Source organism: Neolamprologus multifasciatus, chromosome 7 (genome assembly GCF_963576455.1).
Source record: "Neolamprologus multifasciatus chromosome 7, fNeoMul1.2, whole genome shotgun sequence".
In the NCBI taxonomy this organism is placed as follows: Eukaryota; Metazoa; Chordata; class Actinopteri; order Cichliformes; family Cichlidae; genus Neolamprologus; species Neolamprologus multifasciatus.
Window position 1 is genome coordinate 22,784,116 of NC_140445.1, and position 27,571 is coordinate 22,811,686.

A 27,571-nucleotide genomic window follows, 5' to 3' on the forward strand; every position below is an offset into this window, starting at 1 on the left:
TAACAGCTAATTACAACCAAGTATGCAAAAGACCACAACAAGTTGAACATTAACTACAGCATGAGAAGACCACACCGTGCACCACTCTCATCAGTTAAGAAAGCTACAATTCACATGGACTAACCAAAATTGGACAGTCAAAGTCAGGGAAAACCATTGCCTGGTCTGAAGAATCTGGATTTCTGGTGTGTATTTGGATGGTAGGGTCAGATTTTGTTGCACAGTACATGAATATTTAGGTTTGTGGTGCTGTAATGGTGTGTCCCCTTGGGACCAACTGAGCATCATTTAAAGGAACCTAATCCAAGAGAGGAACCGTTGTTGTATCTACACATAACTTTGGTACTAGCAGCCTGTTGCAAAAATGCATGATTTATTTCCATGTCTTTAGTTCAATCTGCAAAAAATGCCAAAGATAGCACAGTTTGACAGGCATAAAACAGTATTTGTGCACCAACAAGCTGATTCCCAAAGAGCTATTAACTGAAAACTTGGCATATGTCAGTGTGGTATGCAGTCTGTCCTTAAAAGATTTCTGGAAGATGGACAAGTGGAGGACAAAAAAGAACCACGAGGAATAAAATGAATCCTATCTACAGAAAACGTACAGTATCTAAAGTTCATATCCTTAATAAATAAGACAAAGACACAGGACTGAGCGATACATCTAGACCTTCAGTGGATCCATCTACTGTTCACTGAAAGCACTTCAGAAATAGCTTCAGTGGAAAGGTGGAGAAACGCCTGAGGTATGCCAAACATCACAAAAACTGGACTGAAAACCAGTGACAACAGGTGGAGGCTCTCAGAGGTGTTGGAGATCTTGTGAAAATCTACAGAATTACACAGAAATGTGCCGTCAAATTCTGATCCACTGTGCAATACCATCTGGAAAACGTTTTATTGGCAATGGCTTCATTTTTTAGCATGACAATGATCCCAAACACATAGCAAATGCAGTACAAACATAACTGGATAGAAAAACAGTGAAGCATTCATGGATTGGCCTCCCCAGAGCCCAGACCTCATCATTATTGAAGCAGTGTGGGATCATGTGGACAGAGAACAGAACAAAAGGCATCCAACATCCAAAGAAGAGCTTTGAAGAAGCCTGGAAAACTATTCCAAAAAACTATTTAAACAAAATACAGGAAAGCTGCCTAAGAGAGTTCAGGCTGTGTTAAAGAATGAATGTGAATCCTTCAATTCACACTATTTTCTCCTAGAAGAAATTGTAAATAAAATACTTTATAAAGACGCTGTACTGTCATGGACTGCAAAACCTTGGCGGTCCAAACAATGCAACTCAGTGTGACGTTTAATGTCAAACTGCTCGCAGCCAGATGGTCATACGATGCAACAGATGTGGAAACTCACACTGTTCCTGGGCAGGTCTGTGTGCGCACAAGGAGGCTCGCCAAGTCTAATTTATACTCGAGTCACCGTCGACACCGATGAGGGATATGAGTGTGATCGTTATCTGCACAGGAACAGCATAGATATAAAGGTCTAGGTCTAGGTGCTCTACAATATGACCAAGGTAAGAGTCTTTGAACTTGATGAAAAACACTAATATTCATTTAAAAGTTATGTGAAGCCACAAAAAGTGTCTGGATTCAGAAAACAGCTGACATGTTGCTGTCATTGCCATCTGCTTTTGTTCTTTCTGATGATAGAGTATCAGAGCAAACCTGTGGAAATCTTCCATCTTTCATGAGGGAGAAACACCTGACAACAACACACACACAAACTCAAAGGTAAACAAACTTCAGCAGGCACCTTGTAAAGCTGTTCAAACAACCCAAACCACTGAAACGTTATAAATGAGCAGGACGCCATGAAGGGACTGACAGAATGATTTACAGGCATTTACATGTTCAGAGACCGTAAACTTCACAGCGGTCTTTTAAATTTATTGTGATTAGTTGTGAAAAGGTCAAAGGTCACCTGAGAGGTAATTCTGTAATCCTCCACATCAAAGGTTTCCATAGATCCTCAAAGCATTCATGGTGTAACTGTGAATCACTGCGTGAGGTGACGTGCAGTATTTCAGTAGGAATAGGGACGCGTCCCCCGTTTGGCGTGCTTGATAACCCACCCGGTAGACATCACACCGTGAAACCTGACAGTCTCATGTAACCTGTTACACATGTTACACCAATCAGAAGTGATTTTTCTGGACTGTTGCATCAGTTGTTTACTGCCGATTTTCCGTCAGGCACCATTAGTTTGTTGCATCATTGCCAATCGCTGTGAATGGATGACGACTTGCCGCAACATCTGCTCCTCCCTTAATCTTTGTTTTAACCTGGGGTTTTTTTCTTTAGCTGTTTATTTCAAACCGCTTCAACTACCTTTCACCCATTCGAGAAATTACTTGCGTTAGTTTTGTCAGTGTTAATTTTAAAGGTGGTGCACGCGGGCCCAAAAAGACATCGTGGCATCCAGAGGGAGAGCCTCAGCCTCCACGCCCTCATCTCCACACTGTGATTGGATGATCCCCGAAGTGTTGGCTCATGTTCCTTCATATGTTTCTTAATCATTTAGAGGTAGGGGCTCTCAAACTGGAAAATACATAAACAGGAGACACATGAATGATTCGTGGAGATTTTGGGCACCAGCCGCTTCAGGAAGACATTAATCAGGTGAGCACCTGGTAACTCCCGATCGCTAGATTACAGTAGAAACAGTTTTGCTTAAGTGTCTGCATCCTGTGTTAGCTCATAAGTCTTGGTGGCCATGTTTTCTTCATTGGCTAGCGCTGCAACCTTTATGAGCACTTTTGTTCTGCATGAAATGGAGCTCTGTTCAGCTCAGGCTGCACATTTACATGCCACAAATACTAATGGTGTGGTGAATGGAAATATGCACAAACCCACACACACAATTCCAGCAGCTGTTTATTGAATGTTTTATAATATTATGCACAGTCACATCACAGCTCTGTGGGGGGGGGGGGGGGGGGGGGGTGTAAAAACTTTGTATATGAGGTTGCGAGGCTATTGAGGGTGTCATACTTGAACAGTTAAAGGCAAAAGAGGCTGAGAGGTAAGACGATTTCTGTTCATAACAATATGAATAAAGGGTGAGAGGTGTATTATTACTGAATTAATCAGCTGTAACTCATTCTGTTTATGATATTTCTAACATTAGCCAGCTGTTATTAGTAAAAAAAAATTAAATAAGACTTCAGTTTTACTTGCAGCATCAGGATGTTCACTTGGGTGTTGAAGAGTTTTTTTTAACCCTGTTAAAAAAAAGGTAAAAAAAAAAAAAAGATCCAACCAGTTATTCTTCACGTGTTCATTTATCTCTGGCTCAAGTGTCAAAAATACAAAAATAGATGCCGTGCTGCTGTAAATGCTAACGCATATATTGTGACTAGGGATGCAACGATACCAATTTTTTCAAACCGATACGATACCGATACTTGGATCTGAGTACTTGCCGATACAGAGTACAAAAACCGATACTTCTACCCCACACACACGCACACACAAATGCAATGAATTGGAAGACAGGTTTTATTTTATTCTCTGCTGATAATAAATAATATCTTAATAAAAATGACCACAAAAAAAATTCAAGTGAAAAATAAGCACTTCTGTTAAATTATTGTGTCCACATTGTAATTTAACAAAATATCACTGAACTATTGGCACTGTCTCAAGCTTTCGGAATAATAAATAAACACTTCTGTTTGGAATAAAATAAATACAAATTAGGTTTGAGAATAAAATAAACTTTTAAATTGTTGCAGAGTGTCCATATTGTAAAGAAACAAACAAAATAATGAAAGTATTTGGCATTGACCAACGAATTCCCCATCTGCCCTGGATCATCAGTCCACTGTGCCGTTAAACCGAGGACTGACATCGCCTACACACTGCTTGTCTTTACCTCTTTAGAAAGTTTTGGCACCATTATCTCCCTGATGTGTGGGCGGTTGGGAATTTCATATGGCAGCTCGAGTATGCTGAGAAGATGGTGCAATCCTATGTTTTCCACGACTGGCAGTGGCTGGTCGTCCAGAGCGATAAAATGAGTCAGAGCCTCTGTTATTTTAACTATTTTAATTTTATTTTAGATTTTCTCTTGACATTTTTCATCGCTTTTCCAAAACCTGAGTTAAAGTTGGCTGTTCCGGTCCACACTGCTGACATTTTGTTTAGCCTAGCTACAGCAGCCTCCAGTTTCTCTTTTTTTATCTGGAGCTGCCAGTCTCAGTGCCTAACCCTGTGCCTGTTTAGCGCGGGATGTCCCCCTAGTGGTCAATCTAAAAAACTACAACAGAAATGACAAGCCACCCTCTGATTAATGAAATAAGTCGGTATCGGTTCATGGTATCGGTTAACTTTTACGAGTATGAGTACACACACATTTTACAGTATCGGCCCCGATACCCGATACCAGTATCAGTGCATCCCTAATTGTGACAGTATAACTCCCAATATAGCAACAAAATTAGCCACACATATCTTAAGCTTAAAGAGACAGTAAAGTGAAATGTTAAAGCAGCAGTAGGATAGCAACAGCTCTATGTCAACTCGCCTCTACCAACCCTCACCCTGAAACACTTTAATACTGTGTTACTGCTTGACTGTTGATTCTAACGGGCCTTGCTGGCCTCTTATCTTACAGATCTTTGCACATCTTCTCAATACTTCCCTTTCTGATCTAGTTGAGAGGTCATGGAGGTTTTCTACGTCAATTCGTCTCTGCTCTTCATCTCTCAAAGACCGCTCAACTCCACTGCGGTTGAGAAGACAGTGTACGAGTCCTGCAGAAACATGCCTGCTGTACTTATCTGGTATCTGAGCCTGCAGTTCACTAACATGTTCCTAGGCATCCCAGCCAACGTCACGGTGCTGTGGCTCATCCACAAGAACAAACGCGACTCTTCCACCTCTGACATCTTCATCCTTCATCTGGCAGTTCTGGACGTCCTCTTCTGTCTCATCCCTCCCCTGGAGCTCGTAAATCTCGTCTTCCTCACCACGACTACCAGCACCTGGTACGTCCTGCGCTTCTTCTACGGCATGAAAGACTCCTCGCCCCTCTTCCTCTCCTGCATCTGCCTGGACCGCTACATGGCCGTGGTCCACCCCATCATCTTCACTAAACTCAAAGACCGTCTGCACAGGGCAGTCCTGGCCATTGTGGTCTGGCTGATCATTCTGGCCTATGCAGCTGCCAAATGCACAGGAAACATCGTTAACTTTGACAAGGTCTTCACGGTGATGATCCTCGGAGCGTTCGCCTTCATGGTGTACTGCAACGTAGCGATCCTCTGGGTGCTGAGGCAGCCGCGGCCTGGCGGAGATACCATGCATCCCGTGAAGAAGAAAGCCTTCAAGATGGTCCTCATTATCCTGGCCATCATAGTGTTCAACTACTTCCCACCTGTCGCACTCTTCCCCTTCAAAGAGTACTTTTCCCCCGATGTGTTTCGCTGCTATATTCACTACACCGCCTTCGGCTTGATGGACTTCAGCAGCACCATTCAGCCTGTGCTGTATCTGTCCAAGGAGGGGCTGCCATGGAGCATCACCTGCAGCCAGAGGAGCAACACTTAAATCCAGCGGGGCTACATGTATGTTGGATGTATTCGAACAAATGCACTGCTCCTGCTTGATTGCATGTTGAAAATTATGATTAATGAAACATTTACCAGTGAGGTAAAAAGATCTAAGCGCCCTACAAGACCCCAGAATTTTGAAGTTCTTGGTTTAATTAACAAGAAAGGTCAGACCTACAGATAGCTCTGAAATAATACATCTTTAAGGGCTGTGGGAAGTTGTAAAAATCATTGTTATTTTACTAGATATCATAGGATAATTAATAAAGGAATGAGTATCTTAGAGGTTAGTTAGTGACACCCTCAAACAGCAGTTACAGTGGGTGCTGTCAGTAGGTGTGCTGTGACACTTTATGTGATTTCACTCTGCCACTGTTTTCTTTAATTCAATTTTTAAAAGAAAACCATGCACACCTATTGCTTTATATATCTGATTAAATAAACCTTTTCGTCCTCGCGTGTAGCCATGTCCTCAGTTTGAGTCGCAAACTACAAGGAATCTAATGCACATGAGCGCAGACAACAGAGACTAATTGCATTTAAGGCAACGAGGAACGCCAGCGATAAAATTTCATGTTTGGAAATCAGGCAAAAACAATTGTGGACAGATATGAGCACACGTTGGTGAGATGAAGTCGCCGCTTCCTTTTGGCAATATTTTACATATTCAAACCTCAGATACCTGCAGTCTGACCGCGATGGGGCAACAGGTCATAAATCCCTTTCATAAAGATGATAAATTTTCACATGCAGCGTCCCTGAAATTCACGGTGCCACGATCTTCCCTTTAAATTCACACAAATACTTGATACTTGTAGCAGCAGTGGAATATTTGATGGTGTTGTGGAAAATCTAACAATAACCTGCAACACACCCAGTGAGCTTGATTTGAAGTGGATTTAATAAACACATTGCAATGTGGAGAGAGCATCCCAGTGAAACACTAGGTCCATCTCTGAATTGTGGCCACCGCCCTAACATCTTATATACAGAGACACAGACAAAGAACATTCCACAAACTCTTACATGTTGGCCCCTCTCACGGGGGGGGGGGCTATACCTCCTCCCTCACAGAGCCAATTAAGACCTTGTTTTCTGCTTGGCCGTCACCTAAAGATTTACATCCCTGATAAGCAGAAGGAGTCCCACTATCTGTTTAACGTCTCCCATTACAACGGCCTCACTGCGTTAACATTCCACATGCAACTGGTGACAGGAGTGCTCTTACTATAGTAAAGTGAGAAAGTGATATTACTGTAACTAATGTGATATGATTAAATGTGTGATTAATACATGAGAAAAGAAATCTGCCACCACAATGGCTGAAAGGACTTGAAGCTAGAAGACAGGGAATGTGTAACCATTTTGCACAGAAGCTATTATCTAATTATTCAAGGCTCCTTATTTTATGATTTTAAAATAAACTTTTTTTTAAACTATCAGTAAAATCTACACTCAGTAACTCTAAGGTGGGTTTTGTTTTCCTAAACGTATTAAAATGAAGCTCCAATTTTCTCACATTTGTTTAGTAGAAATCACTCTAGCTGCGCTTACAGCCCAGTCTTTATGTTTCTGCAAGCATTGCACACCTGGATTCTAGCACTGTTACATACCTATCAATGCACGAGACACTTCAGTGAAAGTAAAAGCAGTTCACCTTACCACAATCTGAATACCACACTGTGGTGTGTTTTATTTTCATCGTGCACTGAATGTGTTTGAATGTTACTGTGTTTTGTGCTTTTTTTAAACGTATAAAAGCTCAATAAAACATGAAAATCTGTTTTTGTTAATGCATCTCTTTAATTTAGACACAGATCACAAAAACAGGCTTTAAGTAGCACACAGACAGACAAATCTGTTTATATAAACTGATATACAACAAGCAGGTCCCACAACAATCATGAAGATGGGCTTTTACCCAGCCGTAATGTAACTGTTAGCAAGCCTAAGCTAATCCTCTAAGATCAGCATGACTTACAAAACAGTTACAATATTTATAGAAACATTTTTTTAGTGACGTTATTACACAAATACATTCCTCTCAGGTCAAAGGATCATGTGCTACTTCTATAGTTAAAGCTATATACAGCATTAAATTAATCAAATTTGACCACGCTGCTTATTATTAAGTGAATACGCCTGTGAGTGACATAATTATAGTGTTATTCTGGTGCTGCCCCCCTGTGGGCAAATCATGTTAAATTAAAAATTTTAGACAGAGCCACTGTTGAATTTAATCTCGTAGCAACGACTTAGTGTCTTAAACAAAGTCAATAATTTGTCTTTCAAAGTAAAGCATTTTTAAAAACAAGTCACCATAATGGTAACATAGAGGTACATTAAAAAAACAGTGTGTTATGACAGACAGGGCTACAAAGGAAACAGATTTTCTTCCATTTACAATAGATTAATACAGCACAGACTGGACAACAGTGTATTGCACTGAAACACACACACACACACACACATCCTCAACATCAGTATCAGTAGTTGCACAAATTAATGTTAACTTCAGTTCCACTTACAGGCTTTTTAGAGCTTTTAACCACAGCTCACAGTACTTGCTGTACTGTGAAGAAACCTTCAGAGTTTGTTGTTTTCATGCCAGAATTAAATGATAGATTTTTTTTTTCTGCAGATGAGGCTTTAGAGGTTCATACAATGAAGCAGGATTTGGGCTTATCAAGGTAACTTCAGGATTAACCCTGTGTTTTAGCATTAACGGGGTTCATGCTGAAACACGTGGTTAACGGGGGTATATCACTAGGGGTTTATCACTACGGTAACTCCAGAGGGAATAATCTTTCAGATCAAACTCCACTGACCAGTCAGCTCTCTGGAAAACCGGATCAACAATCCTGGAAGATCCCTCAGTGCAACAACACTAAGAATGTTTGTAGTTTTTAAAGAGCATGTAAAATCTTTATATTTATGTGACAAGCACCAGTAAGAAATACTATAAGAAAATTATATGCACATTTTTTCCTTTATTACAACCATATTATGACAATGTAACAATATTATTGTTTTATAAGCATTCATATATGGTCAACATATATGATCCTAGAGAGGGCGGTGTGTTCAAATCTGCACGCCGGCTAGTTTGGCTTTTATTTTCTATTACATTTTAAGTTTTTTAATTATGATAAGTCAAGTGATGGACTCGTGACCAGCGCCCTTGCAACCCTAAACTGGATTTTGTTTTTTCAATAGATGGAGAATTTATGAGACACTAGCAGAACAGCATTTACATTAGGAGTTTGTGCTTAGTGGTTCTAGACGACTTTGGCACCTGAAGTCACAACTGGCTCTGTTGCTTATGTAAATGCAAGGTTTTTTTTCTGCTTTCTGATCAAGTTAAAAATCCGCCACTTACTCAGCCTCCTGTCTCACATCCTTTCACTGGAATTCCCCCTAAGCTGAGATATAAAAGGTGACAGCTCATGCACCTCATTTACATGTAGTACACTCAAACTCTGTCTGCAGAAGTAGGCAGCTAGATGTGCTTAAAAAACCCTAAAAAAGCTTGTAAGTGTACCATTATCGCATTGATTACAGTCACATACAGTACTCATTGTCAGTTTTTAAATGACTCACCTCCTACAGTTTTAATTTCTAAGAGTGTCTGAAAGCATCTCTGAGGCTGCGGGTCGGTCCGAGTTCCTTTCAGCCCGACACGTGCCTCCTTCACTCTGAGCCTCCTGCTCTTTTGTTACGTGCATCTTCAGGTGCTTCTTCAGGGAGGACTGGTCAGTGTAGGTCTTCCCGCACTGACTACAGAGGAAGATCTTCTCCTTGGTGTGGACCAGCTCATGTCTCTTCAGGTGACCGGACCTGCTAAAGCTCTTGCTACAGTATGAGCAGCTGTACTCCTTCTCGCCCGTGTGAGTCCTCTGGTGCAATTTAAGGCTGCTGGCCACTGTAAACTTCTTGCCGCACTCGTTGCAGCTGTACGGTCTTTCCCCCGTGTGCATCCGCATGTGGATAGTGAGGTGGCCCGCCTGGCTGAAGGTCTTCTTGCACAGCTCGCAGCTGTACGGCCTCTCTCCAGTGTGGATCCTGTAATGTGTTTTCAGGTCACCCAGGCCGTTGAACCTCTTACCACACTGGGCGCAGCAATACGGCTTCTCACCAGTGTGGATCCGCTCGTGGATGCGCAGGTTTCCCGCGTTGCTGAATGTTTTGCCACACTCCTGGCAGCCGTATGGCCTCTCCCCGGTGTGGGTCCGCAGGTGGACTTTCAGCTGGTTGTGCTCGTTGAAGCGCTTCCCGCAATGCGAGCAACAATATGGCTTCTCTCCGGTGTGGATGCGTTTGTGTATCCGGAGCTGGCTGGGGTGAGCGTAGGTTTTACTGCACAGATTGCAGCTGTAGGGTCTTTCTCCCGTGTGAGTGCGCTTGTGGGCTTTGAGGAGGTCGGCCCGGCTGAAGCATTTTCCGCAGTAGCTGCAGCTGTGAGCCTTCTCGCCGCTGTGGGTCTTGATGTGGATGTTGAGCGAGGTCGCTCGACTAAATGTTTTGGGACAGGTGGGACAACGCAAAAAGTTGTCACAAACTTCTAAAAACTCCTCTACAGGAACAGCAGGTAAATCGTCTCCTTTAGGGGTCACTGCTTCTGGCTCAGACACATGCCTCCTCCCCGCCGCTGAATCCCCCTCTGCTTCTGGGTAATTTTTTGACGCATACCTCAGTTCATGCTGGTGGAAACTGTCCCCGTTCTGCTCCTCTTCCTCTGTCTTTATGAACTGACCATCCTGCATGTATTGATCTGAAACAATGGTGACTTTAACATCGCCTTCATCACCACCGTACTCATGCCTGGGCCCCGGGGATGGCTGCTGATGTGCGTATTCATCACGACTGTCACACCTGACCTCTGTGCTCTCATTTTTTATTGGCTTCATTGTCAAATTCAGAAGCGCTGACGCCTGAGAGAGATCAATAGCCTGGCTTTCATCCATATCTGACTTTATGGATATCCCAGTTTCCATACCTGTTGAGTTCACACACAAATGCTGTACTGTGTGGTTAGTCTGCAGAAAAAGGGTTGAAGGTGGCAATCCCCCCCTCATCTTTTCTTTGCTCTTCCTCTTGACACTCTTCTTGTCACTGCTGCATATGGACACCTTGAACATACCATTGGGATGACTCCCCCATTCTGCAGCTGAGAAGTTTTCAGTGGCCTCTTCTTCATGTCGATCTGTGAATGTCAAGCAAAATAATGAGCAAAGCAGCAGCTTTTAACACAGCTAAATGTATGAATAGTATACATTAGTAAGTAGAATTGACCTAACCCCACTGACTGCATGTCTCTGGACTGTGGGAGAACATCAAACTGCACACTGAAAAGCCCCGGCCAGATGGTCGATTTGAACCCAGGACCTTGCTGTGAGGCAACAGTACTTTCTTGCTATGTTTGCACATGTTTCAATAAATCCCTGCATCTACTTTCCAGTTTTTCTGGCAAAAAATATAAATAAATGATAGGTTGCTCAAGATGTTTCCATTTTTTGCTGGTTCTATACTAATTAGCATCCATACTATACACAGTATTACTACTACATATTACAGTTTCCATAATTGCCCTTTACAGCGTTGGCTATAAATGCATTGTGTGGTGAATTTGCGCATCAAAAATCTATTTTATGCACAAATATATAAATCCAACTGCTTAAACTATTGTTTGTTTGTTTTATTTTATAATTATGGTCATTTTATTTGGGGGAAGGCCTAAACCTCGTAGCACAAAATCTGCTTTTTACCTCATAAACATTTTGGCACTGAAACTAATTGCTGTGTTCTTTACTGATAAATAATTGGACAGTTTTGCCAATTATTCAGTCATTTTTTCGGCAACAAACAGTTGAAATAAGTTAAGTTTAATAATCATAATTGATAGAGGATTCAGTTTTCTTCTCATATTTCATTTTCTTCTTCCGGCTGCTCCCTGTAGGTGTCACCACAGTTGAACATCTGCTTCCTCTCTGTCCCTAGCATTCTCCTCTGTCACACCAACCCTCTGCCATGTCCTCCTTCACTACATCTACGATTCTCCTCTGAGGTCTTCCTCTTTTCCTCCTGCCTGGTAGCCCCAGCTCTTCATCATCCTTTGTCCAGTATATCCACTATCCCTCATCAAACCATCTCAACCTCACTTGTCTAACTTTGTCTCCAAACTAAACCTGAGAGTCCAGTCAAAAAAAGTAAAGTAATCAGCTGAAGTTGCAGCTGTAAAACACGCACAGCTCCATTATTTGCATGTGAATGTTCATGGGTATAGTGTCACGTGGTTCCCTTGTACATAAGTCTATCTGATGATGGTCCGGGGCATGCTTTAACTAACATGTCATGAGCGACAGCAGGTCACCATACCTCCAGGTGCAGACTCTGTGCTCGTCTGTGCAAAAAGCAGCCGCTTCAGGCCCTCGTTTTCAGACTCGATCCTTTGTATTGTGCCCTGGTACTCGGACAGTGTCCGGTCAACTGAGTCCAGGATGTCGCTCACCGTGGCTTTAAAAATCTCATTCAGTGAAGACTCTAGGAACGTTTTCAGATCCCCGGTCTTGGCCATTGTAGCCTGAGCGGACACAGCTGCACACACTTCACCAGATGTGTGTTTGCGCAAGGTTGAAAGTCTCTGGGTAAAAGTGGGTGTGTGCGACCCTGCTGCCGTGTGCGGAACAAACAAAGCAGAGAGGAGAGGACGATTCTGCTTGAAAGACGACTCCCAGGTTTGTAGCGCCCCTGCTGGTGTGGAGGGCAATTGACTGTTTGTGTTTGTACAATAGTGTTAAAGTTTCTTTAACAGCAACAAACGTACTTGTAGGAGCAGTAATAATCCGCATTACCCCAGCGGCAAGGATGTTCACCTAAAATGTTAGGTAATACTAATATTTTGATACCAAAGGCCATCCTGATGCTAATAATGCTAATAAATTTCTAGAGTATAGGTAACAAAGCAGTTCCTGGGGATTCATATTTATATGTTAAATATATAAACCAACTTAACGGTTTAAAAACTGTAACAGGGAATAAAAAACTTAGTAAAACATCAGTTATTCGTTAGCAAACTCTTGCTATGAGTTACTGCAGTTAACGTTAACTGCTAACGAAGCTAACAGAGTGCTAATGCTAATAATATTAATGACATTTAGAGACATTTAGAGATAAAAATTGACATGTTAATATGGCTATCACCGGACATTTTTATGTATATATTTGTAGGACTTTCAATAAAATTCTTCATCTTTACGTTGCAAATTAAATTGAATGAAACTACCATAGATAGTTGATCACCTAGCATTTTTTCGTATGTATACAGGAAACAGACGAACTTAAAGAAACATTTAATTTTATGAGCATTTTTCATGACTGATATGGGCAATTTTCACAAATGTAACACATATGTCAAAGTGCAGGCCCGTGCAGTCACAGAAGGAGTCACAGCTCCTTCATGGTACTGCAGCAAGGTGCCAATAATAACAATTAGATAGTATAGCTAAACATTTACACTTTTCATTCATAAACACAGAATTTGTATACACCCAAATACAGGCTATCCTCTTGCTTGGTACTTGTTGGACTGGCTTCTGTGAAAGAGCTGAGTAGACAGCTTCTAAAGGAAACATTACATTTGCAAGTCAGTATCCAGCCAACCTTCCAGGAAAACAGTAACAGTAAAACAGACAAAGTTGAGTGATTGATACCTTATCACCCTATTGATACCTTGAAAAGGTCTATAGCTAGGTTACATTGACATTACATTGATTATTGTTGCTCTATGTTTATAATAGATACTTGTGCTTGTGCTAGTTTTAGTTAAACAGGTGTATGATTGGATGTGGTGCTATCATTTGTAGGCCATTAACACTAGAAATTATACACAAACAACACCTGTCTCAATGGTTATTCTTGTTTTGTCACATAGGCAGTTTTTTGCTGGTTTTACAACTAGTGAGATACGGAGAGGCCATTTTACGTGGTTCCTCACCCCAAGTTTTTTATTTTATTTTTTATTTTTTAAAGATATTTCTTTGTATTTTACACCAGTGAAATAAAAGGCATACGCACAACTCTCTGAGTGATTTGATGCTAAATATAGGATGAATTAATATGAGAGAGAGGAATGTCTTAAAAAATGCCTTGTATGTGTCAAACAGGCTTTTCTGCTCACAGTTGGCACCAGCAGAAAGAGTAACTGCTAATGAGTCTGGATACCTTCTGGTTTTTCCACATTGTTCCTAGTGGCATCTGAAAGAATGAAGTCGGGCCACTCCCCTTACCTCACTGGTGTCTCTGTGGCTGTGTGTGTATGTGTGTGTGTTTGCATGCATGCCTTTAGGCCAGTGGGGCGGGGGCCAGGCCTCTCAGGTGTCCTTTTAGTTCCTGAGTCATCTGCCAATCACAATGAACCTTTCCTTCCTCCTTGTTGCTGCCATTCAGCAGATCTTTTCCTCCTTTCCCTCCCTTCACTTGCTGTTCAGAGCGAAAAAAACGACGCAGGGAGACGTAACCACAAGTTTGGTCTGGTCAATATGGACAGGAAGCATGATGAAGAAGGTAAGGGAAGATGGTCCAGACTTGGGCTTGTAACCTACACTTAAAGGCTGCCAGGTGGATATGAGACTTGTTTGCGATACACAGCTCTGAGGCTTACTTGCAGGCTTCTCTGTGTCTGCGTGTTGAGTGGCTGTTTCTGTGAGTGCACAGCGATATAAAGCCGGTATAACACAGTGGTTTGCTTTTCTCTCCACAGGACTTAAGAACTCACAAGCTGGCTGATCATATTGTGTCACTTTAAAGAACCCAGAGGGGGTAAGTCACGCTTCACATTTGAAAATATTCCTCCTATAATGAGATTGGTTTTACTTTTATTTCTCTGAATACTAGTGTTATTATTAAGCCATTTTAAAACTTTTACTTCATTCAACGTGCCTGTGTTCCCTTTTTTCCCTCTAGTATCTTTTTTTCCGTTACCATTTATACTTCTTCTTTAATTTGTGTTAACCATCCCCCTAGCATGTAATTTTGGTGAGTATATTCCCATGCAATCTAAGCAACTTCTCGTGACCACACTCAGCTCAGTCAAAATATGTCTAAATGTTTTGGCTGAAGTCACCAAGTTTTATTCTTGTTCTCTCTTTTATTGTGTCCGAGGAATGTTTCCGCAAAGCTTCACAGCCGTCTGGCTTTCACTGGTAAAGTTTTTATCATCAACAATGCTACCGCATATAATCTGGTGCAAAACTGTTGCTGTATGAAACAAAAGTCTATCAAGGAGAGATTGAAATCAGGACAGCGCCATTGATGTTCAATGTGTGAGGGCTGCACGTTACTTTTTAATTTTTATGCCGTGCATTTTTATTACCGTCTGGAGAAATTTAAAGAAAAAGAAAAGCAACAATTTAAGCATTTTGTTTTCAAACGCAATGTGACTCATTTAGAGTTTTCTCTCTTTGTTGCCTCCCATAATGTAGCGCCTGCTGCACACTGACAGGAACTGAGAAGTGAGCACCCACACAGGAAATGTGGTCTATCCCGGATGTTGGTTATCTGACGTGAATAAAATAATGAAGATAGACTGAAACTTGTCAATAAAAAGGCATCTTCCAGAGAGAGAGTGGCATAGATGAAGGTGACATTAAAGTAGTTGAATAATACTGATTATTATTTCCTCCCAAAGTGCAAAGGCAGATGGTACTTTGGCCTCTGTGTTGACAGGAGAGACACCCATGACACTCTTTTGTTTGTGTCGATAACAAGAATTGTAATTAAAGCAGAGACCTGGCTTTATCCACAAGCCAGGTTCGCAGTGCGATTTGGCGATAAAACGATAAACGCAGAATGTAGACAGTTAAACTGCTCACCAGAAGCAACCCCTCAGCCCCTCCCTAGGCCTCGATTCTCTATCCTCACCATGTACACATCTGACTCTCTCTTGCTTGGCTGATTTTCTGTGGTCAGGAAGTACAAGCGTGCTTCTGTGACATTTTACTTAAAGCCTGCTGCACTGCATAACTGCAAACACTCACCAAGAGTTTGAGATCCTTGCCAAATGAACATGATGGGATAAAAATAAAATTACAGACAAGACTGGATTATGTTGCCATACAAGTGGTGAGTGCAGTTTAACTATAATGATAATCTGTATTTGAATGGCGGCAGTTTCTTTACAAGTAAATATAGCAGAGTTTTATGAATGGCTTTTTGTCTGTCAGCTAATCATCTCCCCCCGGGGGTGTTTCTCCATTTTCTTTTTAATGCGAGATTCAAAGAGCTTTAAAACGTGGTAGTAGTTTGATCTTTTGTAATTTTTTCCTTTTTTAAAATTGTTACAGATCTGTGAAAGGCAGCACCCGGAAGGGGGCTCACCTTAAAAAGTTCCTGTCTGTCATTCGGCCAACGAGGACATTTTGTAGCCATACATCTGCAGATTTTATACCTCTCACCACAACCCACAAATACACTGATAACTACTGAGAGGCGCTTATGGAGGAGGACAGCTTGTGCACCTCTCAGACAGTTGCTACAGATTCAGTGCTTCAGCAAGAATCAAGTAACGGTATAGATCATCAGTCCATCAATGGGGAAGAGGAGGCAGCAGCATTGTCGGATCAGGCCAATCTCAGCCCTAAGGAGGGCTGTGATGCCTCTGAGGAGGCGGAACAGTGGGGCCAAATGATGTGGCCAGTGTGTCATGTCAACTGTACCAGCCCCCCACTTTCCTTTGCTACAGTTCAATGGGACATGCCCAATCCCGCTGCAGAGCCGCCTCTGCTCATGACTGACAGCAGCTCAGCCAATGAGCTGGACTTTGAGGATGTCAGCGCTGTGACGAATGAAGGCAGCACTTCCCCATCACTTCACGAGTCTCAAGAGGATGTCAGCGCTGAGCTTTTCAAAGCAGAGAGCAGGGAGGAAGAAGCTGGCCTCGATCCACAGCCTCTGAATTCAGAACCTGAATGGACAGGAAGTGACACTGAGGTAAGGTTTTTTTTTAAATTTTATTTATTTTTAGATAGATAAATAAATAAAGATAGATAGATATAAAGAAGGTGTGTGTGAGGTTGTTAGGTTGTTTAGGATTTTCTTTTTCCTGAGTGAATGTTCACACGTTTACCTACAGTTTCCTGTATCGTTAACCCTTTCTTTACTGAGCATAACTCAGCATCTCTGTCTTTGGGTTGTTGTGGCAGGTTGAGCAGAGTTAGGTGAATCAGGGTGGATGTAATGTTAGTCAGATGAGCCTCAGCATGTATCTTCCTGCTCGCAAACCCACGGGCAATCACAAGTTTTTCTCTCACAACTAATGTTCAGTGGCTCGTCTTGCGATTTTCAGCCATGTGATGCTGCAGATGTGCAAGAGCTGGAGACACGGTGGAAAGAAGACGAGCTTGTAGAGAGTAATAACGGTATGTATCACTCAGAGTTGTTGTTAAACATTCATGGCCTTGATGGCTTGCCTTTCAGTAATATTTTCTATAAGTTAACTGCATGCAGTCGTATTCACACGCTTCTAGTCCCATTGAGAGCAGAATCGGAAGAAGAGGAGGGTCGCTCAGTGACATCACATCCCGCTGAAACTGAGGAACTAATCGATACTGCTCTGGGAACTGGAAGCTCGGATGAATATGTGGACAGCTTTGTAGATTTAAAGCTAGAAGAGGAACAGAAAGACTCCTGTGTTCTGCTGACTGGGCAGGAGGAGTCAGGAGAGTCGGAGGAAAAGCGAACTTCAGCAAATGGTGACAAAACCGAGGAAGAGAACGAGCAGCGGGGCGAGGTAGAAGAAGGGCAGAGTGAGGCAAACGCATCCTGCAGTGAAGAAAGTGTCATTTGTCTGATGAATGTGTGAGTATCATGAGCTTGAAAAAGAGGAACAGGAAGCATGTGCTAACATTAAACCCACTGAGTGAAAAGTGTGAATAAATCATCTGTAAAACGCTGTTGATATTCTATATCGTCGCTTGATTCTGAAACCAAAAAACCAAGCTCGGTATGTTTAACACCGAATGCATGACAGAACATCGTTTAATCATTTCTGACACCAAGTCAGCAATGATTTTTCAAAAAAAGCTTTCTGGGTGAGGTCGACTTATTACAGTAACTAAATAAAACCAAGAAAAATCTTTAAGTCTACAAGATTGAGAACTTGACATTGTTCACAACATGTCAGTAAATTTAAAGGAGATTTGTTCAGCATTTAATGAAAAATGAAAAATATGTTTGTAGAATGGCAGCTCAAATATAATTATCACATTATTTTTCTTAAAAAGAGTGTGACTGGGTATTAGGTCCATACTGAAAGAACCAGAGACACAACATCTTGAAAGTACTAGTAAATGTTGTCTCGTCTCCCGAGAGGAGGATGTTTTCATACCCATACAAAAAATTTCTGCTTTCTGGCCAAAGTATTAAATTCTTACTGACCTTTTGATAGTCAATTCTGCATTTTATTTAAATTCCGGTAACAAAATCTGCCACAATCATACTCTCAGCTACTCCTGTCTTCCTCAAAGTGGGTCGACAAAGAAGGATCCACGCTAGCTTTTGACCCCATGAGGCTGGGTTTGGGTCTCCTCCCAGTCCCAATTCTACATTGCTCACTCAGAAAATTTAAGTTATTCTGACTGCTGTCCATTCACAAGAAACAATTTCTCCTAATTTAACCATGTAGTCTAAACTGTATGCAGATTTTCCAAGGAAACGAGTTTGCATAATTTTTTAAAGAAATGTTAATTTAGATATTATGATGAGGGAGTTGCATAGCAACATAACAGCTCCTATGCAACATAACGATTGCTGTGCAACTGAGTGTGGAGGCGATATATTTTGATATATTTCCTGGTAATTTCTAATAATAGCTCAATACTGCTTTTAATAATAAATGCCACCACTGTTGATTTTAGGTGACGAATATTAGAATAGTAGGTAGTTAAACTGTAAAAATAGAACAATGATGGCACTGACACCTATCAAATGGTGCTATCACAACTCCAAAAGACCCGAAGATTGAGGTTGGTATGTAATGGTATGTCTTTAACGCCTACGTGCTGTTAGCTAAATATATTTCTTTGACCGAAGACCTCCTACTCCTTATCCGGGTTTTTGTGATATAACATTTAATGGTTACTAATACAGAGTTTCTCAGCTGCATTTTGATGTTTCTATGTTGCATTTAAATTATTTTGTCATCTAACACCAAACAAGTTGCGAGCATGATTTATAAGAGCAGCTTTATTTAAAGTAGTGGTGTTGACAGAAGCCACACAGAGAAACAAGTCAGTAAATATCATGCAGAAGAGGTTGATTGACATCTCTGGCCCTTGCTAACTGCGTATCCTTCCATTGTGTGTCATGCAAGTTTTTTTTTTTTTTTTTTTACTGTATTGTAGTATTTTTTTGCAATAACTGCACTGCATATTTCGTGCACACTTTTTAGGGAGGTACATCCAGAGCCCCTTCCAACTGATGACACTGGAGTGTCGACAGAGGCAGATAAGCTAGTGGATCTGCCATCCCCAGAGCTTTTCGAGGAAAGCCTGCAGTTCAGCGCTGAAGAGGACCAAGAGATACTGAACCAGTTACATGAAGATCTCACCAGTCGGACAGAAATGTGTGAAGATGTCGACCAGAACGTGGAGCCTGAACAGCCAGAAGCTGTGGACAACGACGAGGGAGCAGCATTACAGGTTTTAGAAAATGCAGAGAGGATAGAAAACAAACAAGAGCTGGTTGAAAAACTGGAGGATTTAAATTGTTTAGAGCAACAAGACTGTTTTCAAACAGCTTTGCAGGACACAGACGCTTCACTGCAGCTTGAGGTGCAGGACAGAGAGCCTGAGCAGCTCGGGGTGACTGAAAACCCAGAGCAGATACCAGTAGAGGGGTCACATGAAATCGAGGAAGACGCTGACCACTTAGAACCACCCCAGCATCTGGAAGAGTCACCAGAGATGGAACTGACAGACCAGGTAATCCAACCTGACGATGCAGAGCAGCCAGAGGAGTCTCCTCAGTTGGAGCAGGCTGTTTGTGTTGAAGCTGAAGACCCTGGAAAGGCAGGGCAGCAAGAAGAGACAGCACCTTCAGAAGACGATAAGGAACCAGTAAATACAACCGAAACTCAGGAGGAGTTAAATCAGGAGGAAAAACAGGGTGAGACTTCAGATCTAACAGAAGATGTTAGGGGGACTGAGGATGGAGATTTAGAAACAGTAGTGGCAAACGGAAAGCAGCCCACGCCCCTGGAGACAGCAGTGCCTCTTATGAATGGAGGCGAGGTGGACAGAGAGAAGGCCCGCATCCTCGCTGAAAAGCTGTTCAAGTTGGACGAGATTCAACGTGGAGATGTGGTGAAGCACTTAGACAAAGAGTAAGAGTATATCTTTTAATAGATTTGAATCATTTTAGTCTTTTGGTGGTGGCTCCACAGAAGAGCCCCAAGATCCGTATGTTTGCAAATGTGTGCTCAAACACAACAGATTATATCTATGTCGAATTTTATTTTTGTGACACATTTACAGTTTCCAACTAGTGAAACGCTTTAAATTAACCATAACCAGGTTACTTAAATGCATGTTCAAATACTAAAGAAATCCAGAAGTGGAGAGTTCGACAAATCTTCACACCTTTTTAAATGCAAAAGCATCCATTATTATTATGATTATATTATAATTTAAGCGTGCATACGTGTAGTAAATATCTCATAATTTTAATCTACTTTGAGTCCTATCTGTTTTTGTGCAGAATACTTTAAAAAATGTAAAAGAAAATTCTGAATTTTGGACATATGTTTGTGTCTATGCTAGCTACCACCTGTCACCACTGCCAGGTGACAGAAGTAGGCTATGACGCACATATTATATGTTTTTTTTAAGTCAGCATATGGGTTTCACATTTTTTCAGATGTATATAAATAAATATAAATGTTACTAATCATCTAGTTTTCTGCCAAAGGCGGTGGGCCACTGCTATATATTGTATATTTTAAATTATTTCATTTATGATCTTAAATCATCATAATTTGCCCAAAAGAAACAACTTTGCGTTGTTTCAAAGGTGCTGATTTACTCTCAGCACCTTAGGGTTAGGCGCTGAGAGCAGGCAGGAGCAGCCAGGGATCGAACACCAACCTTCTGAGTAGTAAATGACCTCCTCTACCTCCTCAGTTGCAGCCACCCCAAACATATGAAACCTTAAGACCTAAAAGGCCCGCCTGAATTAAAGCTCACTCTGCCCTCAAATTGAAAAGGTTCTGTATTTCCACCTGTTGAGACCTTTAAATAAAAGCCCCATAACATTGAGTCACTGAAGCTGTTGCGGAGTGTGGTTGGGTAAGGGGGTTTGGGTGTGTTAATGCTTTGCCGTTGTATTGAAGAAGTCAGTATTTTTTCGTAACACCACATCCTTCCCCATGGAATAAAATTACAGATGAATGTGGCAGATAAATAAAGCGGTGACAGTGCTGACGTAGTTAATTTTTTCTTCTTCTCTCTTTTATTTATTCATCAATTGTTTTTATTTAGTAACGACTTCAGCCGCGCTGTCGGAGAGGAATACCTGAAGTTCTTTGACTTCACCGGCCAAACTCTGGATCACTCCCTGAGGTAATAAAACAAACAGAAGCTTGGATTGCCTCCACCGACATCTCCTTTTAAAACGGAGAGGTTCAGAGAGCGTCTCCTAGTCATTTTCTTTCTTTCTTAGGTCTTTTCTCAAAGTGGTGGTGCTGATAGGAGAGACGCAGGAGAGAGAGCGCGTGCTGCAGCATTTCTCCTGCCGCTTCCATCAGTGCAACCCTGACTCCTTTTCCTCCTCAGGTGAGCTTGTTGTGTTGTGCTGCGAGATACAGAGATAGTAACTTACATTTAACGGATTCTTGTGTCAACATAACTTTTCTGTTTTTGTAATGTCCTCAGGGGCTGTGTTGGCTCTGACATGTGCCCTGATGCTTCTCAACACTGACTTGCATGGACAGGTAGCAGACATTTGTGGCATTTAGAGCAACCATTGTAAGCTTTGTGCTGTAATCAAACATGTGTTGTGTGTGTGTGTGTGTGTGTGTTGACAGCATGTAGGAAAATCCATGTCGTCTTCTAAGTTTGTGTCAAACCTGGATGGAATGAATGATGGAGCGAACTTCAACAAAGATCTCTTGAAAGTAATACTTTCCTAGATTTTCAGTTTTTCCTTTGGAGAGCTCCTTGAGAAAAGTTCAGTCCTGATTGATGAAGCTTTTTCTCTCTTTGCAGAGTCTTTACAACTCCATAAAGAACGAGCCGCTGGAATGGGCTGTGTAAGTAAAGCGGTTGTGCGTTAGTCCTCCTCGATTTTAATGCGTGATCTCACTCGCATATTCTTCCATTTTATGTCAAAGTGATGAGGATGAGCTGAAGAAAGTGGTGAATGAAGATCCGGGCGACAATCCACGGCTGCGTTCAAAGGTTAACCCCTTCCTGGACGTTCCTCATGACAAAAAGGCTGCCGTCGTCAAAAACGGGTTTCTCCAGAGAAAGCTACACGCTGACATCGATGGCAAACGCAGTGAGTGCGACACAGATACACATCTGAGATTCACGCTGCAGTATTAGATACACCATCTACACATTACAGCTACAGAAGCTGCTCATGCCACGAAGCTCCCAGTGCACTGTTTCTGTGCACCAGAGGAGGTTTGGAGCTCTGCAGTTATTATGTCAACGGAGCATCGCTGACTTTTGCTCACAAAGCGCCTCAGCACACTGTGACTTCACGTGGTCTTCCACTTTGTGGCTAAGTTGCTGTGATGTCTAAATGCTGCCACTTTGCAATAATTCCACTTCCACAACTAGTCATGAAATATCTGTGAGGAAGGGACTTCCTAACAAAGTATTCCTTCCTCAGGATGCTTTCCATGTTTTAGAACACAGAGATTTCCCAGTTTTTTGATAAATAAGGTATGTTTTATCCCATCTGGTCTGAAACTGTAGATTTTAAACAATAAAAGTGAAACTGAAAAGACTAAATCTGCTCTGGAAACCAACAAAATCTTAAATTAATTTGAAAATAAACTAAAAATAATCCCTAAACTTTACTCTTTACTTGCTTCAAACATATAACGCTCTTAAAAAAATGGAAATAAAATGTATAGATGTGCGCATGAGTACAGTTATTTTGAATTATCAAGAATATTTTGTAAACGTTTGATGTTTTGTCGTTCCAGTCTGTTCCCCAGAGTTACCGCTTAACCTCGTGAGGCAGAACTCGAGATTTTACAGTCACTGGCCACTTTATTAAGTACACAGGTTCAACTGCTCGGTAACACAAAGGTCTAACCATCCAGTCGCATAGCAAAAACTCATGTGAATAAGATCACACAATGAAGTTCAAAACAAACATTAGAATGAAATGAGATGAGGTTGGTTGTTCATGACAGACGGGATCATCTCATATTTCAGAAACTGCTGACCTTCTGGGATTTTCCCCACACAACCACCTCTACGGTTTACAGTAAATGGGCTGAAAAAAGGAGACTGTGCAGTAAGCAGCAGTTGATGCCAGAGGTCAGATGTATTGATGCAGCAGCTGAGTGATGCTGTCATGTCAGCGTAAAGCGTAATCTCTGAGGAATGTTTCCAGCAAATTGTTGAATCTGTGCCATGAAGACTTAAAGCAGGTCTGAAAGCAAAAGCAAAGTGAAACTAATAAATTTCCCACAAAGGTTTATTTAACTAAACTGTGATTTAGCGATACAGTCAGATATTGTTTTGAACGCTTAGCTGTAAAAGGCTAAGCGTTCAAAACAACGCTTAGCCTTCCCTGCCGGGTGGTCGGCACGGACACCTGAGTTTATAAATGCAAGAAGTTGAGAATGAGGCGATGTAGGATTTGAAATTGACACCATAGGTGCATCTACTAAAAATCTCGAAAAACAGGTTTGAATCTCAGTGACCTTGAACAAGATTTTCAGAATGTTCTGAAAATCTTGTGAATGCGATAATTCGAGAAGGAAATCAGCTATGATTTTAAGATTTATACCATATGTGCATCTGAAGGCTGAGGGCTAACACTGACAGCCGCCAGTATTTTTTTGCAGGAGGAGGTTTGGCGACTTTTAAAGAAGTTAACGTCTCCTTTGCATGAGTTTTGTTACTAACTGTTGGATGTTTCTGTGTGGTAGCACCATGGGGAAAGAGAAGCTGGAAGACTTTTGATGGAGTGCTTAAAGGAATGGTCCTTTACTTACAGAAGGTCAGTAACTCCATTCCTGCTTTGTTAATAGTGTAACAGAGTCTATTATCCAGAATATTGCATCATTTCCTGCGTTTTGTGATTGTGCGTTTCTTTATGTTCCTTCTTATGTGTTAGAATGATTATCGAAGGGATCAGCACATTATAGAGGAGGTGGTGAGCGTGCATCACTCTCTGGCTGAACCAGCAGCCGATTACACCAAAAAGCCACACGTCTTCCGTTTGCAGACGGCCGACTGGAGGGTTTTTCTCTTTCAGGCCTCGTAAGTCGCAGCACGTCCAAGCTGAGCACACATATGTGGGTTTGTGCCAAAGAGTCCAATGGCCGGTGTCAGAACAGTCATTTGTTTTTCTTCTCAGGTCCAAAGCGGAGATGAATTCGTGGATCAGCCGCATCAACTTAGTCTCGGCTCTTCACTCGTCGCCTCCGTTCCCCGCTGCCGTCGGCTCCCAGAGGAAGTTCCGCAGACCGATCCTCCCCGCGTCGCAGTCGGCTGAGACTCTGGTACACACACACCGAGCTGTCCACTCAGACAAACCACCACTTTGTGTTTGTGTTTTGCTGTGGACATGCTTCATTAACCTTCACGTGACTGAGTAGGCCTGTTATATTTTAATTTGTTTTTAATGGCTCCATTTGTGGTTCCTTTAGTCTAGAATAATGTTCTAATGTATTTACTTACAGTTTTCAATCATCTTGAGACAAAAAGGAGTTAAAAATACCAAATTAGGTTTATTTAGATAACCCTTGTCTTTTACTTCTCATAAAACAAGTGTTCCTTCGTTCGATAATATTAGAAAAATTTACATTTTAATGTATTTTGGTGTCTCCCACGGCCAGCATAAACATAAATGCTACAGTGATATCACTTCTTTGTTTCTTAAGTCCTGTTTTGAAGATTAGCCTTTTCTGCAATCTTGGTTTCAAGAAAACGGATAACACGAGGAGGAGCTGGTTAGACTGGGAAACCACTGACTCAGTTGTCAGCAAATAAACATACCACAGATAATCCTCCATTTTGAAATATAGTATGACAAAGACTTACAAAATAAACCTCATTTTTTTAGTCATTATGAGCTGAAATTAGAGAGAATTAGACTCATCAGGAAAGTGTTTGGCAACCACAGCTAATGACCTCCAGATAGAATGCAGGATTTTAGGCCAGTCCACATGGGCTTTATTTTTTCCAACCTGGGAGCTACGTCCATGTTTTACACCAGCAATGTGTAACTCGTTTTACATCGCCCACTTTGACCTTAAGTGGGGCAGACCAGTGAAAATCCCCTTTTCAGTGTAAAGACGTTTAACTACACATTGAATCCCTCAGATATCGTCATAGGAGAAAAAAGAAGTGCAGTTACAAAAATGCTGCTGTAGTAAATGGAGGAAAGCTGTCAGCATGACTCTTTGGGCTTAAATTGTAAGAAATAGATGTGTAAAATTACAGAAAAAGGTTCTAGCGCATATGTCTCGATGCATGCTCAATCATCCGGGTAAGGGAATCCGTTCTAGGAACTAATTCATTTGTGACTTCACTAAATGTTTGTTTTGTTTGACATTTTATCAACAGGACAAGTTGTAAAATCTATGAAAATACAGTACAGTACAGAAGTCTATGCCCTCCTTATAATTTTCCACTGGGCCAGGTTGGCCCCCCAGCCCTATGTTTGACACCCCTACTGTCTGTGGTGGCTGTAAATATTGAAACCATTAGAGGCATTTTATACATTTTGTATTTCAGTAGACGCCTAGTGTGTCCAGCTATAGTGTGTCCGATAGTGCTTCCCTGCTGTTGTTTCTGTTGGTTCCTCACCAGTGTTTGCCACATATATTTACATGAAGCCTCTCATGTGTTCCCTGTGCAGGAGCATCAGCTTCAGTCTCATGCAAAAATGCTGGAGTCCTTCAAGGTGGACCTCGAAAACCAGCAGCAAAGCACGCTGGACGGCAAAAAGGCCAAAGCCCGGGATATGGAGGAGCACCTGCAGTATCTGCAGCATGAGGTGAGATGGACCCAGGATTTTATATCCATATATGATTATATTAATTGAGCCACTCATCAGCCTGTGTCCCACAGATATGTCGCTATGATACCTACATTCGGGTGCTGGAGGGGTGGAAGAGCGTGAAAAAGACAGGCGACAGCGAGTTAAACGCACCAGACCTGAACTCGTTTGATAAAGCTGTATGCGCTGACTCTCTGGGAGAGGAAGATGATGTGGAAGGCATGCTTAAAAAGTCCCACTCAAGCCCTTCTCTGGAATTGGAGGTGGCGCCTGCAACGGTGGTCAAAGTCAGACGAAACATCTCTGAGAGACGGACGTATCGCAAGCCCATCATTCCTCGATGGAACAAAGAGGTCTGAAAGCTGCTTCGCTCACAGATCACACGACCAGTTTATATCCTTTGAAAGTTTAGATTCATACACGCCGGAGGTGCGCTGACGTTACTCTTTTTTTAGTTTGTGGAAGCACCGAGCAGAGAACAAAGAAACACCCAAGTCTCATCTAAAAACTGCCTTAGCAACTTATTGATCTTGTGCACTTTTTAACCTCAGGTAATCCATAACCTTCAAACTCCCTCAGGACCGAGGGGAGACCCTGACCTAATTTTTTGAGTGACTTAAATTCCTGGACCTAATTTATTTAGTATTGTTTTAATTTTTGAATTTGAATTTTTGTTTTTCGGTACTCAGAATGGCACAGATGTTTTTCACCGTGCTTTGCACCACAAGAGGGTACTGTAGCACAGGATATTGTGATATGGCCCTGCCGTCCTGTCTGTTGTGAAGTGGTTTTTCTAAAGAATCCTCATTGCACTTTTGTTTTTCTATATCATATGTACGAAATGTTTATTTTCTCTCTCTGTTACATGTTTTGTTCAAATGAAAGGTTCCTTTTCCACAATAAAATATAACTTACATTTATTATTCAGTATTCTGGAGACACTTTTGGTTTCAGCTCCTGTTATTTATCATCATTTTTTAGCACATTTTCAAGACAACCTTGTTTTTATAGACACAAATGCCGTCACTGATATTAGAATATCTGCCATAAAGCTCACAGATACTTGTGTGGCACTTGTTTTCACAACAAAATGAATCTGAATCGATTTTTGGACTGTAATTTATTTGTTTTGTGCCATCTTATATATCTTATAATTGTATTTTTGGTCCATTAAAGACTAAAAGTTTAATTGATTTTATTAGTAACCCCTAATACAGTTAAACGTGGTCATTCCTAGACACCTGGTGTGTGTTTGTTGGTTGGATTTCTGGCCAGTGTACTCTGTTAGTTTGACGACAAAATGTGCTTTCTTGTAAGCTGTTAGCACACTGCATCTTATCTCCTCTATTTTTGTTTTTAACTACAAAACTCGGTCATAATGGACTCATCGGCCATGTTATTGGGCACACATTGTCAGGACGTCGTTGGATCCAGATTCCTCAGAGATTTTGGGCTATAGTAACATGAAAGCGTCACACAGGTGCTGCAGATTCGTCAGCTGCACATCCAGGATGTGAACCTCCCGTTCCACCACATTCTAAAGGTGCTTTTATGAACTGAGACCTGATGACTGTGGAGGCCATTTGAGTACAGTGAGCTCCTTGTCATGTTTATGAAACCAGTTTGAGATTATTTGAGTTTCAGCTGGGATCAGCATAGTCAACAGCAATAATCAGGTAGGCTGTGGTGTTTAAACAATGCTCAGCTGGTACTAAGTGGTCCAAAGTATGCCTAGAAATGATCCCCCCTCCC

At 41.6% G+C, this 27,571-nt stretch overlaps 3 protein-coding genes across 17 annotated transcripts; 2 read left to right on the forward strand and 1 right to left on the reverse strand.

The window, feature by feature from the left end:
- Positions 1-4,092: 4,092 nt before the first annotated feature.
- hcar2 (hydroxycarboxylic acid receptor 2-) lies at positions 4,093-7,231 on the forward strand. Its single transcript, XM_085166536.1, has one exon. The coding sequence runs from the start codon at positions 4,692-4,694 to the stop codon at positions 5,574-5,576; it is 885 nt and encodes a 294-aa protein (XP_085022662.1). The 5' UTR covers positions 4,093-4,691; the 3' UTR covers positions 5,577-7,231.
- A 1,542-nt stretch (positions 7,232-8,773) lies between these two features.
- On the reverse strand, positions 8,774-12,152 carry LOC146514240 (uncharacterized). The gene is made up of 2 exons (XM_085166533.1): positions 11,954-12,152; positions 8,774-10,781 (listed from the first exon to the last, which is right to left on the reverse strand). The coding sequence occupies exons 1-2, from the start codon at positions 12,150-12,152 to the stop codon at positions 9,190-9,192; spliced, it is 1,791 nt and encodes a 596-aa protein (XP_085022659.1). The 3' UTR covers positions 8,774-9,189.
- Positions 12,153-12,198: 46 nt separating this feature from the next.
- LOC146514241 (uncharacterized) lies at positions 12,199-27,008 on the forward strand. Of its 15 annotated transcripts, none has more exons than XM_085166516.1 (20): positions 12,199-12,312; positions 14,024-14,140; positions 14,337-14,395; positions 14,540-14,898; positions 15,058-15,215; positions 15,919-16,564; positions 16,920-16,992; positions 17,101-17,431; positions 19,023-19,955; positions 21,109-21,189; positions 21,290-21,402; positions 21,502-21,560; positions 21,654-21,743; positions 21,835-21,878; positions 21,960-22,126; positions 23,742-23,812; positions 23,930-24,075; positions 24,173-24,317; positions 25,679-25,816; positions 25,891-27,008. In XM_085166516.1, exons 6-20 carry the CDS (start codon positions 16,070-16,072, stop codon positions 26,176-26,178), a joined length of 3,174 nt encoding a protein of 1,057 aa, XP_085022642.1. In that variant the 5' UTR covers positions 12,199-12,312; positions 14,024-14,140; positions 14,337-14,395; positions 14,540-14,898; positions 15,058-15,215; positions 15,919-16,069; the 3' UTR covers positions 26,179-27,008. The 15 variants fall into 15 exon arrangements, with proteins under 15 accessions (XP_085022642.1, XP_085022647.1, XP_085022653.1 ...); XM_085166521.1 differs by having other exon boundaries at positions 14,065-14,140; XM_085166517.1 differs by having other exon boundaries at positions 12,212-12,312; positions 14,027-14,140.
- Positions 27,009-27,571: the final 563 nt, after the last annotated feature.